This window comes from Bos mutus, chromosome 22 (assembly GCF_027580195.1).
Source record: "Bos mutus isolate GX-2022 chromosome 22, NWIPB_WYAK_1.1, whole genome shotgun sequence".
In the NCBI taxonomy this organism is placed as follows: Eukaryota; Metazoa; Chordata; class Mammalia; order Artiodactyla; family Bovidae; genus Bos; species Bos mutus.
Window position 1 is genome coordinate 50,426,782 of NC_091638.1, and position 20,558 is coordinate 50,447,339.

The 20,558-nt window shown below is 38.9% G+C and overlaps 1 protein-coding gene across 4 annotated transcripts in view; it reads right to left on the bottom strand.

The window, feature by feature from the left end:
- Positions 1 to 20,558, bottom strand: part of RBM6 (RNA binding motif protein 6) — an 89,739-nt gene that overhangs the window by 55,828 nt on the left and 13,353 nt on the right. For 2 of the 4 annotated variants that reach the window (XM_070359901.1, XM_070359902.1), the window contains 4 exons: positions 18,899 to 19,009; positions 13,699 to 14,977; positions 11,947 to 12,036; positions 10,291 to 10,360 (listed from right to left, as the gene is read on the bottom strand). In XM_070359901.1, the coding sequence (XP_070216002.1) occupies positions 10,291 to 10,360; positions 11,947 to 12,036; positions 13,699 to 14,977; positions 18,899 to 18,942 (1,483 nt within the window). In that variant the 5' untranslated portion in view covers positions 18,943 to 19,009. Of the gene's footprint in view, positions 1 to 10,290; positions 10,361 to 11,946; positions 12,037 to 13,698; positions 14,978 to 18,898; positions 19,010 to 20,558 lie in introns of those variants that run through there. The other 2 variants (XM_070359903.1, XM_070359904.1) reach the window with 2 other exon arrangements.

Sequence of the window (20,558 nt, forward strand, 5' to 3'; positions counted from 1 at the left end):
ACTATGAAATGTAAAAGAGAATCAAGATTTTAAAGAACATAGGCAGAGGGGGAAAGAAATTTTTAAAATGTTATCTGGTATCTTTGAGGAAAAAGAAAACACAGGGATTTCCCCCTGTAAACAAGGAGTATTCTTTCTGTGGAAATGAAGCATTATGAATATAAAAAGCAACATGAAAAATCTTAATAGAAATTGAAGAGGACTTAGTTTTATCGGTCTGTCTTTCCTAATTCCACTCTACTGGGAATACAGGTATTTAGAAGAAAAGTAAAATATTATCAGGTTAGAGATGTTACTAAGCCAAACAAAACTGATCCAGATGTCTGAACTCCCATCAAAGCAAGTAATGTGACAGAGAAGGCTTACATGAACGTTTCCAACAGGTACTTTGCTCTCCGTTAAAATCTCAGATTTATTTGAGTATGTACCTGCAGCTTTCATTAGGAAAATATCTAATGTATATGTCAAACTACAATCTGGGAAGAATGAAACTGGCCCACATGAAATCCATCACTTTGACATCTTAAAGCACTTTCAATTCTCTCCCCTTCAACCATGCATATAAGGAGTGTTGGTTTATAATAAAACACATAAAACAAGGGAGATATGCACTGATGATCACTTGCTAAATTTTTGAAAACTGCATATGGTTCAGTATTTTATCTAGCTTTCCATATACACCAACTGGTTATTTTTGATATATAGATATTTTTTTTTGGTTTGTATCTTCAAGTAGTTTTCAAAATCCAAAATCAATCTTAGGGTCACTTCATCCTGATGATGGTTCTGCGGGCCCAGCTTGACAGTTCTTAGAAAATTATCACCTTTATTCAACTCACTTCAATTCCACTGACATTAACAATACTATGTGAGTACAAAGGAGGGCGTGCCCTGGCCCTCAGAGAGCTGAGTCTAATGGAGGAGTTATGACAAGTAGATAAGCATAGATCATCTCAAAATGCTACCTAAGTCAAAAAAGGGAACATCTATTCTTTTTTTTTTAAACTATAATTGACAAACAACATTATGTTACTTTTGGGATACAACATGATGATCTGATGTATGCATATACTGCAAAAAGATTTCAGTAAGTTTAGTCAACATTCATCAACACGCATAGTTACAATTTTTTTTTTTCTTGTAATGGGAACTTTAAAAATCAACTCTTATATTGTAAAGTAATTAGCCTCCAATTAAAATAAATAAATTAAAAAAAAGATCAACTCTTAAGCAACCTTCAAATACACAATAAGGTACAATTAACTATAGTCACAACCCTGTATGTTAGATCCCCAGGAATTTCTTTTTATCTGGCAATAACTACTCTTTATAGAGCCAATGATCTAGTTCAAATTTTGTTCACTTCAAAACAAACAAAAAAACCTACAGAGTAACCATCAGGAATAGGAATAAGATCTGCTCATGCCACTACCACTGCCACCACCCCCTCCCCAAGCTTAGGACACTCTAACCTACCCCCGCTCCAAGCTAAGGACACTCTAACCTGGCAGGAATGGCAAAAGGATCACCCGAGTGAAGCAGCATCAATGCTGAAGCAAACTGCCCATGCAGAGATGATTCCAGACTAAGTGCGGAGGGTCTTTTCACCTGGCAGGCAATGGCACTCATCAATGCCACATTACTTGTAATGAGTATCATCCCCGAAGCACACACAAGAAAGTAATTTCTATAGTTCTGTACATAAGCAGGAAACTATAGCTAATTCACCATTCGCTCTCAGGCAAGACATTTTTCTGGGCCTGGGTTATCTCATATGCCAGGTACCAACGGTGGTTAACTCTTTTCTAGGGTGGTTTCAGGGGTGCATGAGATAATGCATGTTAGTACTCCTGTGCTTCTATTACAAAGCACTATTAGGGACTTACCTGGTAGCTCAGCTGGTAAAGAATCCGCCTGCAATGCAGGAGACCCCGGTTCAATCCCTGGGTTGGGAAGATCCCCTGAAGAAGGGATAAGCTACCCACTCCAGTTTTCTTGGGCTTCCCTGGTGGCTCAGACAGTAACAAATCCGTCTGCAATGCATGAGACCTGGGTTCGATCCCTGGTTGGGAAGATGCCCTGTGGAAGGAACAGCTACCCACTCCAGTATTCTGCCCTGGAGAATTCCATGGACAGAGGAGCCTGGCAGTCCATGGGGTCGCAAACAGTAGGGCACGACTGAGCAACTTTCACTACTCACTATTAGGGACTAAAGATGAGACAGTTGTCCCTGTTGGTGCTCAGTCACTAAGCTGTGTCCAACTCTTTGCAACTCCATGGACTGCAGCACGTCAGGCTTCCCTGTCCTTCACTATCTCCCAAAGTTTGCTCAAATTCATGTCCACTGAGTCGGTGATATTATCTAACCATCCCATCCTCTTGCCACCCTCTTCTCCTTTTGCCTTCAATCTTTCCCAGCATCAGGGGCTTTTCCAATGAGTTGGCTCTTCCCATCAGGTGGCCAAAATACTGAAGCTTCAGCAACAGTCCTTCCAATGAACATTCAGGGTTGATTTCAGCTGCCTCTGTGTTGCTGCTAAAATTTTAAAGGGGTGAATTTCCTCACTGACATCCAGTGTATACTAAAAACATATCTGATTTTCCCACAGGTACAAAGGTATTTTTATTTTGACTGGGAAGGAAAAATATGGCCCCCACTGCCTTGGTCCTAGTACAAAAAGGATAATTCACCAATGTCCCAAGGGGCTCTGGGAACATTCCACAAAGATAATGTCTTCCTAGCTGGAAGCTGTTCAGGATGACAGCAGATCACACTAGCCCAGCCACTCACCTATTCCAAAGTGAACTAGTTATCTACAGAAGTTATTAGACAACTGGCATGCTATGACACTCATGCTGACCAGAACACGAGCCTAGGTCATCTCTGACCTATAATAGAGAATTAATGCCCAACTAAAGGCAGCAGGTACCAGCCAGAGGTAGCTGTAGAATTTCCATCTGTGGTATCATAGAAAGATACTGGTCTTTGTTCCAGTTTCCTAACACAGAGCTCCTAAAACTCTGGGAATTTCCTGAGTGTAAGAGTGATGAGTCTTTTGTCTTAATGAGATGACTCTTGGTGGGCTCCTAGATAGCTTCAGGATGGCAACCAGTCAATAGAAAACCAAGACTTCATTAGAAGCATGGAACTTTCAGCCTCATTCCCTAACTTCCAGGGAATGGAAAAGGGAGTGGTAATTGGGTCAATCACCAATGGCAAATGAGTTAATCAATAATGTCTACATAATGGAACTGCCTAAAAACCTCTAAATCATAAGATTTGGAAAGCTTCCAGGTTGGTGAATGTATCTAAATTATAGGAGGGTGGTACACCCCAACTTCATGGGACAGAGGCTCTTACTCTTAGAACCCTTCCAGACCAAAGTATCTATCTATCTCTTCACCTGCTCCTTTATAATAAACTGATTATTAATCTGAGTCTTGTGAGCCATTCTAGTCAATTATCAAACCTGAAGAGGGTGCTGGATTATGGGAACCTCCAACAGAAGTATGGGTAACCTGTGATTGGTATCTGAAGGCACAGCTGTGGGACTGAGGCCTTAAACCTGGAGTCTGATGTCAACTCTGGGTAGTTAGTGTTGGAACTGGATTGAGTTATAGTTATCCACTTAGTGCCAGAACTGATTGATGTTAGGGCTTCCCTGGTAGCTCAGAATCCACCTGCAATGCAGAAGACCCTGGTTCGATTCCTGGGTCAGGAAGATATGCTGCAGAAGCAATAGTCTACCCACGCCAGTCTTCCTGGGCTTCCCTTGTGGATCAGCTGGTAAAGAATCTGCCTGCAATGCAGCAGACGTGGGTTTGATCTCTAGGTTGGGAAGATCTCTTGGAGAAGGGAAAGGTTACCCACTCCAGTATTCTGGCCTGGAGAATTCCACGGGCTGTATAGTCCATGGGGTCGCAAAGAGTCGGACACAACTGAACGCCTTTCACATAGGAGGAGGAAATAAAATCTCTCATCATCTCTCTGCCTGTATGACACAGAGGCATACACTGATTTCTGCTGACATCATTCCAGAACACGTTAAGACCTCCATTTCTCAATTCACATGAGGTTTGTCCCCTATGTCAAGTTCAACTGCAAATACCACTGTAATCAGCTAACTTACTGGCAGCACTTGTCCTCCATGCACCCGTTGCAAAATATGAGACTACTCTTAGTTAAGGTTTACCAAAGCTTTTCATCAGATTTGCTTGTACACTGTCAAACATATTTATTGTCTGATAAACCAGGTGAGCATGTTCTAGGACTTGATATTGATCTGAAAGCTAAAATGAAAATTTTTAATTTTCTAACAAATATAGAAGTACTTATACAAACGGAACAGAAAACTTGACTCCCTCAACATAACACCACTGCATAGTTTTAGAAACTAAAGTCAAGTCCGTCAGAATTTCTGATAAAAATTTCTTGAGAGGATCTACTCATTCAGAATATTACTTCCAGAGTTAGCACTAATACTTTCAGGTTGAAGAAACACATCACAAACTGAACTAACACTTTCAGGCTGAAGAAACACATCACAAATATTATTTAACCTCCAATTCACACATAACCTCACACATTGCTGCCAGGAATTTTTGTAGCTTGAAGTGTGAGATAAGATAACATTAGGACTATTGTAAAGTAATTAGCCTCCAATTACAATAAATAAATTTGTATTTTTTTAAAAAAGATAACAGGACTAATGTTTTTTTCTTTGATTTGGAGAAAAGCAATCGCAGAAAATAATGTGACATAAATTCAATTGCAAGGTTATCAGGAAAAACCTAATGAAGCTTAAGCTTCACTCATTAAGCAATGATTTTCCTACCCTGTCACCATCACTCAGGTACATTTCATTCATTTTTTAAAATGTTATCTAAACAAGGTCCTAAAGGTCCTACTGAATAGCACAGGGGACTATATTCAATATATGATAAACCATAATGGAAAAGAATATTAAAAAAAGAATGGCTATGTGTATAACTTTACACATTTGTCACTTTGCTGGAAAGCAGGTTGGCACAACATTGTAAATCCATTATTACTTCAATTAAAATAAATTTTTAAAAAATGAGGGCAGGAGGAGAAGGGGGCAACAGAGGATGAGATGGCTGGATGGCACCAATGACTCAACGGACATTCGACTGAGCAAACTCTGGGAGGTAGTGAAAGACAGGGAAGCCTGCTGTGCTGCAGTCCATGAGGAGGCAAAGAGTCAGACACAACCTAGCGACTGAACAACAACAAAGTACTCCAGATCATTTTAAAACTCCCTGAAGGCACAGCAGCCCTTTCTTAGTAAGAAATAGAGACATTTCTCCCATACCAAAATTGGAACAACCAAGGCCTCCAAGGTCTCCAAACTTAAAGGCCTCCAAAGGTCTCCTGTACAGAAAACAGCTCCTCTCTGGGAATTTACAAATTCTTACAACTCAACTACATTTTTAGAGGTTGAAAATATTCTTTTTTAAAAAATATGCATTGGAATGGAGGTATAACGAGACTTCCAGAGAACACACAAAAAAGTCAGGTCTATTTGTACACATTTTTCTCTATTTCTTGTCTGATCATTTCCTATAATACTCATGAAAAGTTGATTAATTTCATTTCTCTGACACTCAGAGGATGTCTCTTTATTTGATCTCTCTGACCAGTCATTACCGTCAAGCATTCACCGAGCTGAATAAGGATGTTCTCTTACATAACCATAGCCACAGTAGTACCAACTTCAGTGAATTTAACACTGATTCACCACTAATACAATCAATATACAAAACAGTTCCATCATGCCCGTCAATTCACTCAAGCTTCCATCTTACAGTCAACTCCTCCCCCAATACCTTGGCACCACTATTTTCTATTCTTGTCATTTTTCTTTTCTAGAACGTCATATAAATAGGATCATACAGTATGGAGTCTTTTTTTTTTTTTGGAGTCTTTTTTAAAATTATGATCAAATACACAAAACATAAAGTGTACAATTCAGTGACATTAAGTACATTCACCATGTTATGCAACCACCACCACTATCTAGTTCCAGAAGAACATTTTCATCACCCCCAAAAGGAAATCCCATATCCATTAAGCAGTCACTCCCCATTTCCCTCTTCTCCAGCCCCTGACAACCACCAAACTACCCAATCCACCTTCTGTCTCTATGGATAGGGCTATTCTGGATATTTCACATGAATGGAAGCAGACAATACTGTGGTCTTTTGCGCCTCACTTCTTTCACTGAGCATAAAGTTTTCAAGGGTCATCCAGGTTGTAGCATGTATCGGTACTTTGTTTCTTTTTACTGCAGTATATAGCCTTTTGAGCCCAGTTTCACTTAACACAATGTCTCTGAGATCCACCCATCTTGCTTTGTGCATGCAATACCTGCATGCATAGTATCATCATTTTTACTGCTGAGTAGTATTCCATAGTATGTATATACCAGAGTTTGTTTGCCCAGTTACCAAAAGACATTTCATTGTTGATACTTCCCGAGAAATGTAATCATATAAGTCAAGGTATTTTACAATTAATAGGGCTACTATTGTATCTGCACTTGGCAACAGAAAAATTCAAATGTATGCAACAGGTATAGGTTCATTATCCATTATCTGAAATTCCAAAATCTAAATATCTCCTAAGTGTCAAGTTTTTCAGTAAATTTTCTGTGAAGTCACTTGGAGATACATCTTGACCTATACTATAGTCTCTTTATAGTCTTTCTTAAGTCTTCTTAGTGAGAATATTCATTTTCTACAGAAATAGTTTATCTTATACACATTCCACTGGGGGATATAATTCACATATAAGCTATTGGACCACATCACCTTTCTATAATCAGAAAAATTCATAAATTCATCTGACCCCACAGATTTGGATAAAAGTTGTGGCCCTGTACTTACACAGTTCTAAATGAGACAAAAATTAAGCTGATAACTACTGGAGTCAGTGAAGAGGCATTAAGCTTTTCTCTGTTACAGACTAGCTCCCTAATACATCAACTACAAGGATGAACATTACCCCACAACCCCCCTCTTATGAACAACATCCAACCTACATGGTCTTTGCAGGTTATCCTAACCTAAAAACTTGATGGCTGTTTATAAAAGACACCATTTCTACGGAAATTCAGGCATACTTTTTGAACAGGTAAATGTTAAAGTTCTCAGAACATCTGACTGTCTCAAGATATGTTCTTCAGCACTCAGGAAGAGTGCACTGCTGTAAAACCTAAAGTAACCTGTAGTGCCATGGGGTCTCCTCACTTGAAAGGAGACCACAGGGGCTCTCCAAATACATTATTCCATATACATCGCATTATTCATTCCATGCATACTGGGAACTCATCTGGGCTAGGCAGAGAGTCAAGAACTGGGGAAACAGGAGGGAACAAGTCAAACAAGGCTCCTACTGTCACGAAGCTAACTCTCCAATGAGAGGAATAAAACACACAAAACCACTGAGAAAAATATCTAACTGATAACTCCTACGATGACAAAAATACGATATAAAATGACTGAGGAATGATTTTAGATTGGATGGTGACTCAAGGCCTCTGAGAGTTGAAACTGACGCCAAGAACTAAACCCCCAAAGAAAATGAGAATCAGAGAGAAGAGCAGTGCAAAGGCTGTGACAAAGCAATAAGTCCATATGGTCAAGGATGAGAGAAGGCTCAGGATGGCTAGAGCATGGTTAAGAAAGGTAAAGAGTGTATGTAATGAGGTCAGACAAAAAGCCAAGGGCAGGCTCATGCAGGACTGTATTAAGTCAGAACAAGAAGTTGGGAGTTTCTTCCAATTGAGATGGAAAGGTGTTAAAGGGTTTTAGGGAGAGGAATAACACAACATGACTGATAATTTCAAAAGCTTATTCTACTTGCCATACAGTGATACAATACGGATAACATGGGACTGGTAATCCAATCCTTTCAGTTCTTTCATTTTAAAAAGTATATATACGTGTGTGTGTGTGTGTGTGTGTGTGTGTGTGTGTGTGTGTTTGTGAGCTTCTATAAATATGGTGTGTGTGTGTGTGTGTGCACGCGCACATGTGCATGCGTGCACTTATACAAATATGATGGCTTCTGTGGTAGTTCAGACCAGGTAAAGAATCCGCCTGTAATACAGGAGACATGTGTTTGATCCCTGAGTCGGGAAGATCCTCTGGAGAAGGGAATGGCTACCCACTCCAGTACTCTTGCCTGGAGAATTCCATGAACAGAGGAGCCTGGCAGGCTACAGTCTATGGGGTCGCAGAGTCAACCCCACAGAATGACATGACTGAGCAACTAACACGTTCAACATTTTCATATATGCATATATTCTAAAGGAGATCAATCTTGGGTGTTCTTTGGAAGGACTGATGCTAAAGCTGAAACTCCAGTACTTTGGCCACCTCATGCGAAAAGTTGACTCATTGGAAAAGACTCTGATGCTGGGAGGGATTGGGGGCAGGAGGAGAAGGGGATGATAGAGGATGAGATGGCTGGATGTCATCACCGACTCGATGGACATGAGTTTGAGTGAACTCTGGGAGCTGGTGATGGACAGAGAGGCCTGGCATGCTGCAATTCATGGGGTCACAAAGAGTTGGACGCAACTGAGCGACTGAACTGAACTGATCACTTCATGTATTAAAATGGCCAGAAAAGGCAGAATTTCCTGAAAACTGATTTTTTTTAAACTACTGTCCTGAATGATTTCACATTTGTATCAGTCTCTGGTCTGCCAATTATGATTTTAATAGCTGCCAGAGCCAGAAAATTTAAGGACTTCCTCTGTGAACCCTACAGATCAATGTAGGTTTTACTCTGCTAATAAATCTGACAATACATGTAGAAAGTCAATGAGTACTAAAGAAATGAAGAATTAAAATTGCCATTATTTAAATACCAAACACATCTTTTTCCTAAACACCAATATTTAACGAAAGCACAGTTCATGAAATAAGATCAAAGCTGAAGTTATTGCCCTGTGAGTCAAAAAGCAACTGCAGCCTATAAATTCTATTTTTAATTTCCATAGTTAATAGTTAATCAGGAAAGTCTCTATGAGACACATACCCCTCATCCCAAAAAGAGTTGTGTTTGAGAACATACCTACTCTTAGTCATACTTCCACAAATTTAGAGTTGGCATATTTCAAACAAAGAAATAATTAGCTTTCTGAGAAATAATGCTCCTGAGTTCACTGTCAAATTACAGGAAAACAATTTCTGTACTTAACACAAACACCAGATTATTTCAAGCACCAAAATTTTTGTGGACAGTTTTATTCTGTAAAACCAATCAGAAGAAGTAATCTAGTTAATGCAAAAATGTTATTCCATGGCGAACTGTTTAAAGGTAAACTACATATTCAAAAATATGGCTTGCTCTTACTTGAAGAGTTCTTTAACATGAATTACTGAGACTTGTGATTTTAAGACTTGTGAAAAGACTAATGCTCTACTTTCTTTAATTTAAAATAGACCACTTTAAAATTACCTTTATTTGTTTCCTATTGGGTAGTCCTAAAAATACTGGTCCAATACCTTGAGTGCTTGGCATTTCACTTTTGACTACTTTTTTTCTATAATAAGGTATATATAATATATATACCTTATATATATATATATATATTATATATATATAATAAAGGTATATATATTATATATATATATATATATATATATAATATATAATGAAGAAACTGACCAAATTAGGTACTCTAAGATACTAGGAGGATATTCTGAAAATCTAATCTGTAGAGCAGAGGTCAAAAAGAAAGGTCTTCTGGATCTATTCATGGATTTCAACAAAGTAGCTGGTGCAGGACTCTGTCCTCAGAAAAAGACTAAAATCTCAAGAAACTACTCACTTGTACAATTTCTCTGGCAAGTTGAAACTTCCATGCTGAAGCAATGAAATGTAAAGTTTTACGTATAGTAAGGTAATTAAAATCTTACCCGGCTCAAACAGAAACATTCCACCACCATGAAGAACATCAGCAGCAAGTTTAATGATTTAATTGCATAAAATATATTTGGGGACAAATTCTACAACACTCACTTTGTATCTCATAGGCACTCAGAAGTACTGGAACATACATCCTCATCACCCATGAGTGGACAAATATCCACAAAGAACTACAGCTAAGGGTATAGCTGACTGTTGTTTGAAGGCATCAAAAGGAGGCTTCTGGAAATCTTAATTGTGGTTTCTTATAAAAAATTTTGAGGAACCCAAGATGCAGAGATCTGACAGACTCTCCTAACCCAAGGCTGCATGCAAGTCATGAAACTCACCTGTGTTATACTCCTTTAACTGCAAGTCCTTCACAGGCATGCCATCAGGAGTCCAAAAGGCGTTAAGAATCTGTAAGAATATGGTATGCACACTAATGACACACATCATAATCAAATACTAAACATTATATTTCCCCTAGTGGTTTTTATTCTACCAACTTTAAAGCAATGATTACTTTACAAAGGACAAATTAAGCCAAGTACACTCCAGGCATTCCGAAACTATTCAATGAGTAGAACGTAATTACTCAAAAATTCTCAAGTACAAAAAAAAGGCAGAGGAGCATAACCTCAAGAGCTCAAGCTCTGAAATGAGACTGCCAATATTCCAAGTCTCTCCTCCTCATGTGCTGTGCAACCTTTCAGCACCCAGAGTCTCATTTTCTAAACCTAAGATCATGCAATAAGCTCATTCCTATCCAGGGCCATGGTCCCTGAACTCCCTCAGCCTGGTCAGCTCTTTTCCCCATTTTCAAATGGACTGTTCTCTTACTTGCATTCAGGCCTGGGCTCAAATGTCACTTCCTCAGTGATGCCTTCCCTACCTACCTAATCTAACACCGCCTGCACCCGAGTGATGCTCTAAACCTTTACTTTAGTTTTCTTCAGAGCATTCATCACTGCTTGAATTTTTTTTCCTGCTTATTCTTTTTACTATCCATGGAAGCAGTGACTTTATAATGTTCACTACTGTATCACTCAGTACCTAGAACACTGCCTGGCATACAAAGGCGCGTCATTTTTGAATGAATGAATAAAGAGTACCTGTTTCATAGGATGTTGTGATAAATAAATGAACTAATGCTTTTAAGTATCATACAATGCCTAACACAGAGTAAAGTTCTGTTTGCTCTAGTAATTGTATATTCTGACCAAATTCTTCCTTAAGGTCATCCATAATTTAGTTACCAAGTTCTTTAACAATGAGGAGTTAGAAAGTTCCCAGTTTTTACTACTATAAACAGCATCTTTATGTAAGCACTCCAACCCTCCTCCCTCCCACTTGGATTATCCCCTCAAGGATGATTATCAGGTCTGAGGACAGCAATCACTTGTCATATATATATATATATATATATATATATATATATATAAAACAAACCTCACCTCAGTGAGTACTTAGTAACTGGTGAAATATGAATGATCTCTATCAGATCAGATCAGATCAGTCGCTCAGTCGTGTCCAACTCTTTGCAACCCCATGAATCGCAGCGCGCCAGGCCTCCCTGTCCATCACCAACTCCCAGAGTTCACTCAGACTCATGTCCATCGAGTCAGTGATGCCATCCAGCCATCTCATCCTCTGTCGTCCCCTTCTCCTCTTGCCCCCAATCCCTCCCAGCATCAGAGTCTTTTCCAATGAGTCAACTCTTCGCATGAGGTGGCCAAAGTATTAGAGTTTCAGCTTTAGCATCATTCCTTCCAAAGAAATCCCAGGGTCTCTATAGATTACACTAAAGCTACATTCCTGGTTTAGCTACTGCTCTATAGGCAGGGGAAGGCTAGGTGAATGATAACCAAGATTTCCCTGAGGATTTCTTTGCACCTTCCTGTGAATCTACAATTTCTCAAAATAAAAAGTCTTTAAAATTTTTTAATTGACTGAAAAAAAAAAAAGAAAGGAAAAGGAAAGAGAAAAAAGAACAAGAGCCTTACCTCTTCCTTTGTGGCATTTTCAGGCACCCCATTTAATCGAATAAGCTTGCTTGGTTTCTCCTCACTTGGGCCAGTCCTATAATCTTGATCCTTTAATCCAAAGCAAAAAAACTTATTTCAGAATAAAATACATGTTAATGTGCAAAATGAAACAACATGAAATACAGGTACTCAGGATAAAAAAAATCAAAATGACTTGCATCATATTAAGATATAAAAAGTTGTAATTGTCTCTTTTTCTGAATTCCAAAATTTGATTTTTTTAAAAAAATGGGATCTTACTTCCCCAACCAAGGACTGAACCTGGTCCCTGGCAGTGAAAAAGCAGAGTCTTAAGCACTAAACCACCAGGGAATTCCCCCCAAATTTTATTTCAAATCATTACAATGTAAGTGTTCTAAGATCCATGCTCATTGCAGGAATTTTGAAATAGTAAAGCAGAAAACAAAGAGAAACAACATTGAAAGGGACTTTTACAAACAGAAAAAAAAAAAATCAACCAGATTTTCAAAACTAGAATTTTCTTTTCCTGAATGAGAAAACAGCACATAAGTAAAACCAGATGTCATTTATCAAAGATGTTACCAATAAACAATCTCCAGAACAAAATCAAAGGGTGTCATCCGATGATATAACTTAACAGTACAAAATCAGAGAAATCTGCATTTTCCATATGTACAAAAGTCTCAGCTCTGATTCTCCTCCATTTCAAGTTATAAAAAGGGTTTAACTTTTGGGAAAAAAGTCTCCTACAACTACTTGACCACACCTACTGTCCAAGCATAATTACAAATAGTGTCCTCTTTTACTCTTGAAAGTGTCCTGACTTGAATAATGAATTATATGGCCATCCAGTTCTAACAATCTCAAAATCCATTTTTTAACCAAATATCTAACCAGCTTGTCTTAGAATTACTGTCCAAAATAACAGAAACTGCAATAGAGATGGGTAACACCTGTTTTTAAAAGTAATGTTTTCAATGTCCAACTGAAAACATAATTCTAAGATTATATGTACATTAGATTATATATTAGACATACAGAAAATCAACATTTAAGTCAATTAAGTTAGCTTCAATATTTGCAACATTAACATTGCCTCCTCCTAACTTAGTATTTTCTCTTATCCTAGATATTCTCTAAATGATTTTAAGTAAGAAAATGAACCCCAAACAGCCACAAGGCCTGACTACGTAAGAGACAAGAGAACCAACTCCCAAAGACAAATACTTTCAAACTAAATTATCCCAAGGCATTTAAAACAGTACCATCAAGCGAGATAATGAGGAGACACACATCAAAAATATGATCTGAACTGAGGGCCCTTTCTCTAGAGATGTACACTCCACTCGTGACTACAAATCTTGCTTTTTAATGGCTGTATAAAGTAAGCCCCAGGACTAATGGACTCTATACTTCATCCTTCAGAAAAGTCTTAAGAAGAAGCAAAACTCAACAAAGCAATCCAGGGCTTCCCTAGTGGCTCAGTAGTAAAGAGTCCACCTGCCAATGCAGGAGATATGGGTTCAATCCATGATCTGGGAAGATCCCACATGCCACAGAGCAACTAAGCCCATTCATACAACTGCTGAGTCTGTGCTCTAGAGCCAGGCAGCCCTAACTAAAGAGTAGCCCCCCGCTCTCCTCAATTAGAGAAAAGTCCGCACAGCAACAAAGACCCAGCACAACCAATAAATAAGTAAATAAATAAAATCTTAAAAGACAAAACAGTAGTCCACTCTATTAACATACCTGAAGGTCCCGTTGGGCATCTTGGGAAGTTTTGCCCTCAGGAAAAGACTTGCTCTGGCCATAGCCAAATATTTGGCTTCCGGGCAGTCTGTGATCCACATCACAGTACTCCATGCTTCTGTAATCAGTGTCCTGACGGCCAAGAAAGTCCAGACCACCTTCTTCTTTAAACATACCAGCATCTGAGCTCTGTTGTTCACCTCCAGAATGCTGTGACTTGTCCTGGTCTTGAAGAGGACTTTGGCTGTTCTGAAAGTCTGGTGAAGATGCATGGTCAAAGGCTACACCTTGTTTTTCTCCTTCTCCTGTTTCTGAATGCTCAAATTCTCCCTTCTGAATGCCAAAAGCAGGTCTTTCCGTCGTATGGTCATGTGCAGATTCTTCTCTCTTGTTCACATTCATACCAGAATGTTCTCTGTTTTGTGTGGAGGGCTGAACGTAATCCAAAATATCTGGATCCGCAGAGGGCATCTCCCTATCTTTAAATTCCATACAAGGTCCTCCCTCTCTGCCCCTAAAATCCTGATCAGTCCTGGATCGGTGTCTACCTCTGAAATCTGCATGTGGTGTATTCCTGTCCCTAAAGTCTAGATCACTAGTACCTGAACCTCGGCCTCTAAAGTCCACCTGGGTTCCGTCTTTGTCCCTGAAGTCCAAATCAGACACATCTCTATTCCTAAAATCAGAACGGGACTGATCTCTGGCCCTGAAATCCAAATCTGATAAATCCCTTCCCCTAAAATCTGCACGGGCTCCATCCCGCCCTCTAAAATCTAAGTCATAAGTGCCCCGGCCCCTGAAGTCAGGAGGAGGAACATCCCTACCTCTAAAGTCACCAGTATGAGCCTCCCTCTCTCTGTAGTTCATGTGAGATGTCTCCCTGCCTCTGTAGTCCAAAGAAGTACCGTCTCCACCCCGATAGTCCATAGGTGGCCCTTCTCTATCCCGAAGGTCCCCAGAATGGATGTCCCTTCCTCTGAAGTCCAACTGTGATGAATCTCTGCTCTGGAAATCAGAAGATGAAAAATCTCCCCCCCTGAAATCATGTCCATGGCCCTCCCCTCCTCGATAGTCACCATGCTGTCCGTCTCTAGCTCCATAGCTGAAAGAATGCTCCTCTACATTTGCAAAGGGAGGCCCCGAATGCCCCTGGAAATCAAAGGGAAGTGAATCTCTGCCAGGAAAGTTGCCAGAGTGTCTCTCTTGAGCATGACTCTTAAGGGGAGGAGGAGGATAATCCCTGTTCCACCCGGGAGCAAACCTTTCTTCTTGGCTCCCACTGTAGAAACAAAGACAGTGTTATTCATATTGTCCAGAGAGTTTGAAATCTACACACCAGCATATTCTTCTCTAATCACAGCACATTCTTCTGTAAACATTTTTTTTTTTTTTTTTGGCAGAGTTCTGTAACAAGGTCCTAGATCTGCAGAAAACAGCAATGTTTTGCTATTTTAAGACGAAGTGGCGGAGTAAACTTTTAAGTTCCCGTTTCAGAACACGAGGAAAGTCAACACAAGGTTTTCAACATGACTGCTGCAGAAAAAGCTTTCACCCAGTCCTGCAACAGGGAAAATCCGCAACACCAGATAAGCTAGCAATGGTGACACTCTACAAAAATTTCCATTTCCTACAGCCAGGGAACTTAGAATTCCAAGATCAACACGATGATTCCTATACATCAGAAAAATCAATGCACTGTAAATTTTATACAGTAGGTTTCAGGATGTGTCTTTCTCATTGGTGGTGCAAACAAGAGTAACATTCCAAAATATCTGATTGACAGCTACAGAGTGGACACCACCCAATTAGAACAGATGCAGGCCCAAAATGAAGAAAACACTGGCTGTAAGCCACTAGTTGGAGTACACTAGTGTTCACCAGCTGAGCATCACCCCTGGCTGCATCTAAACCCCAGTCCCACAGTGGCTCCACCTAGAAGTGCTCTCACCTGGGTCCTACTATTAACTACTCAAGGGTATCTCAGAAGGCAGCATGAATCATGCCACACAGCATGCGTAAGTTGACCAAACCAAGCAACAGCATCCAGAGGCTTAATGCTGAAAGGGACCTAGAGAGAGCATTAGGCTTTCATGCTTTATCCCCAGGTCCCAAATGAAGAAGCTGATTTTTTAGATTCTAATGCCTCATCTAATTTTTCATGGTAATATATTTTAAAACATAGTATTAAATTCACATTCTCAGTTTACAGAACTCAAGAGAACTGAGTTCTAAATGAGAACTGGCCCTATCTTTCACACTACCTAGCACCAGACCATTTTATATGTTTTGACTTTGGTAAAAGACAGGGAATTTAAATAGGCAATTAAGTACCTAGGATCTTGAGCTGGAAAGGGAGAGGAGGGCATAAAAAAGGGAAACATAAAACGATCTGAGTGGTTACCTGCTATTCAGCAGCAAAACAAAAGTATTAAGAGATCAAGTTCCACTCAGTTCTCTCCTCTCAGAAAATATAGGTTCTATTACATGACCCTTCTGAACTCAGACTACACTGCTATAGAAAGACTCAACAGACAACTGCTCCTGGGTCACTCAGTTCAAGAGCAATGCCAAACCCTTTCCTGGAGTAACAGAAATTTAACAATAGTAACCCAAACAGTAGAATGATACATATTTAATAGATTTTCAGAACATAACTTCCATTAGCTTCATTAACACAAAAATATTAACATTATTTATGTGTATGGGGTTCATCATAAGAGAAGCAAGTTTAAATGTGCTTCATAAATAATACAACTTAATGCTAAGATTAAGACACTACCACTAGTTCTAGTGTCACCAGACCCCAATAGCTAGCTTGTAGAAGACTTAAGCTTAAGCAGACATTCATGGGCTGAGTGCTGAGCTATCTAAACCTACATGTTCTCTGACCAAAACACATACAACACTGTCTTTCAATATTACCCTAAGGATTACCTTACCAGATAAAACTGAAATCAAATACATCTACAGTAATCACTATACTAGGGTTCTCAGAACTGTATTTTATGTAGACTATTCAAGAAACAGTTCTACCAGTTATGAAACAGCAGTGACTATGAAAATCATTTTCAACCAAATTTTTAAGACAAGTTGTTAAAATAAATACAAAATCATTTTCCTGCAAAATACCTTTTTTCACCAAATTAGTCCCCTCCCAAAAGTTATGCTATATAAACTATGCCTCTCTCTGGTCAAAGACCTTAAAAAATGGCATGTAATGACTATATTTAAACTAAAATTAAGGTGGGGAAATACAATTTTATATAATAGATTCAAAGAAAAAAATGTTCTGAAAAAAATTTTTCAGTGATGCAATAGAGCTGAAGTTATTTCTTTAGCTCTGAAGGCTCAGTGTAAACAGAGCATAAGGCCTTATGCAGAAAACAATTATCCATAAATATAAGTAAAAGAATAGATTTTTAAACATTAAAGTACAAACGCACTAATCTAGACTAGGGATCTGCAAATTTCTTCCATGAAGAGTCAGACAGTAATTACATTAGGCTTTACAGTTTCTGTCACAACTATTCAACTCTGCCCCTGCAACATGAAAGCAACTATAAACAATTTGTAAACGAATGATCAGGGCTATGTTCCAGTCAAACAAAAACAAGCTGCAGCCTGTTGACCATTGATCCAGACCTTAATTTTTTTAAAGGAAAAACATAACCAGCATCACTGCTGCTGCTAAGTCGCTTCAGTCGTGTCCAACTCTGTGCAACCCCACAGACGGCAGCCCACCAGGCTCCCCCGTCCCTGGGATTCTCCAGGCAAGAACACTGGAGTGGGGTGCCATTTCCTCCTCCAATGCATGAAAGTGAAAAGTGAAAGTGAAGTCGCTCAGTCGTGTCCGACTCTTAGTAATCCCATGGACTTCAGCCTACCAGGCTCCTCCATCCATGGGATTTTCCAGGCAAGAGTACTGGAGTGGATTGCCATTGCCTTCTCTGAACCAGCATCACTACCACTGCTTTAAAGATTGCTAAGCAGAAAGTAAAGATCCCTTTATTCATGAAATTAGCTTTACTAAGTGTTACATGGATTTACTTTTAAACTTACTTTTCTAACTAAATTTTCCATGGGAACCCCAAACTTCAGAATAATAAAATAACTGTTGAATTTGCACTGGAAGATCTGCAGACTGCCAGTCCAAAAGAAAACTTACTTGTAACAAAAGTTTCAATTGGAGCATAAATTTTTTTTTTGGCCATGCTGCAGAGGCTTGTGGGATTTTAGTTTCCCAACCAAAGACTGAACTCAGGCCCCTTGGCAGTGAGAGCATGGAGTTCTAACCATTGGACTGCCAGGGAATTCCCTGGAGCATAAATATTTTTTAATGTATAACTTTAAAAGTAAGATTTCTTTGCCATACACAAACTACAGCCGTAAGTCACATTCCTATAGCATTTCATTAACTGCAAACACAATGCAAAAGTTTTTAAAATATCATCATCAGTGTTTATTACACTGGCTATAAAAAATTCACTCCCTATAAATCTATGATATAATTCATTTACAACTATGGTACCACCTTCTCCACTTATCAAATCAATTATATAATTCACTTTATTGAATTATAAATTCAATATTTTATATAATTTTATTGTATATAAAGAATGTAATTCATTCTCCTACAAATCTATAATATAATTCATTTACAACTATGAATGGTACCACATTCTCTACTTATCTTTGTATCCAGTAACCCCTAAAATTGTAATGCAGCTTAGGAAACTGCATTAAGTAAATAATTTTTCTTCCTCACAACTATTTCTGGTGGCTGAAATACAATGTGTCATAGGAAAGACAGAGCTCTGGATTCTAGACATAAATTACTGCACTTAATGAAACATTCACATTCATTTATAAACACTTACATACATTTTTACTAGCTTTCCTTATTAGTTGCGTATTACTTTGCTAAAAAAGATAAAAAATATTTTTTAAAACTGGGGGATTTTTTGTTAATATTTTAAAAATGCTAATACACAAAATACTTGGCATGCTAGGTATTCACTCTGACGATCACTCTAGAAATGACTAGAAAAATTTTAAGTAGTTTCTATTTTTAAAAATCAGAAAAAAAATTCAAAGCTATTTCTACACAAAGAAAATATCCCTCTTTATAGTAGGCCATAAATGTTATACAGTATCTACACTGTTATAACAGACATTTCGATATTCAAATTTTAAGACTTACCGAAAAGGTCCTGTTCTGTTAGCAGATCGAGAATCCCCCCACATCTCTTTCTATGTCAAGAGGGCCCGATAAGTAGATCCTTTTGCTACCAAACTCTGGTTATAGCAGTACCTGTACAAAACAAACCAGAATAAATGAGTATGTGGGTACATGAAGTAAAGACTAAACCAATTTCCTCCTGTTTGACTTATCAGGGACCACATCTGCAAGAATATTTTTAGAAGTCACTTTTATACGTTTATATATTAATTTACAGCAACAAAAACACATTTTAAATTTTTAAAAGGGCACCATCTATCTCTCAAAGTACTAAGAATGCTTCATAAAACATTTATTAAATTTTCCAGCACCCATTCTATATGCTTTTTGGAAACAGCACCTTACCATGTTTATTTACTACCCTCAGTCCACGTGGCTGATCCTACACTATTCAGCCTGGCCAATCAGTAGTCTATTACCACAGCGATTGCTCTGAAGATGAGCACGTAACCTATGACTAAGAAGTCCTCATAAGACCTGCACTCCAGCTACCGAAAGAGGCAAACTTTTTTTTGGTCACACGGCACAGCCTGTGGCATACCAGTTCCTCATCTGAACCCTGGCCCAGGCAGTGAAGAGCCAAGTCCTGATCACTGGACCACCAGGGAATTCCCAAAAGGAGGCAAACTTTTATAACCTTGGATTTGGCAAAGGTCTCTTACCATGACAACAAAAGAAAAAACAGATAAAGTAGACTTGATCAAAACTGAAAACTTTTCTGCATCAGAGTACCCTATCAAGAGAGTGAAAACACAACCCACGTCAGCAAAAATAGCACACTATGAAATTCCAAAGCCTTCTTCCTCCACAGAAACATTAAAAAATAAGCAGTCTGAACCAACTTTGTCCAGCATTTAGAAAAGTCAAAGCTTTACGATGACCAAATGAATGCTCAATGAAGAAAAAGTCATCCTCAAAATAATCAGAAAGTTTTGGGTGATCCCTGACCCACCCCTCTCCCCAGCATGGCAGTGGTTTTTGTCTTGAAGCAGTGGCAGCCCACTTTCCCAGCTCCCTCCCCTAAACCAAAGGGAAAAGTGATTTGTAAATAACTATGTACTTCTGTTCTAGTAATGTTCTGTCCTGTATGGGGGAGAGGCTAAAGGACTGATGCAAGGTACTTTCCTCTGTTTTACCTAACAGAACTCTGGGGGGAAAAGTGGCAGGCACTGCTAATAAAACTAAAAAAGCAGACTATAGACTCACAGATAAGGGAGAAGTTGCAGGGAAAATACTGTGAGAAGTTAGACGTTTCCAAGGCAATACATATGTGAAAAAATTTAGAATGTCACAAGCATACTCAGGCAAGACACATGAGTTCACCTGGACTTACAGCCTAGTTTTACTCACTACAGGGCCCCTTCTGCTTATTGCTGTGCTGCATCTACTGGGGGTAGGATCTAGGCAGTGGAGGTAGCAGGCCTTGTCTGCAGGTTCTGATCTTGGTGGTGGTAGTAAATAGGCAAATGAGAGTTTTGACGGTTGAAGTGAAAAGTAACTCCATATGAAGAGTGGTTGAACAGAGGTCATTCTCTGATAGACAACAAGCATCACGTTAAGCTATGGACTACAATCCAGTGACGCCCTTCTCATGGATTCCTTTAACTTTCAGCTTTATAAG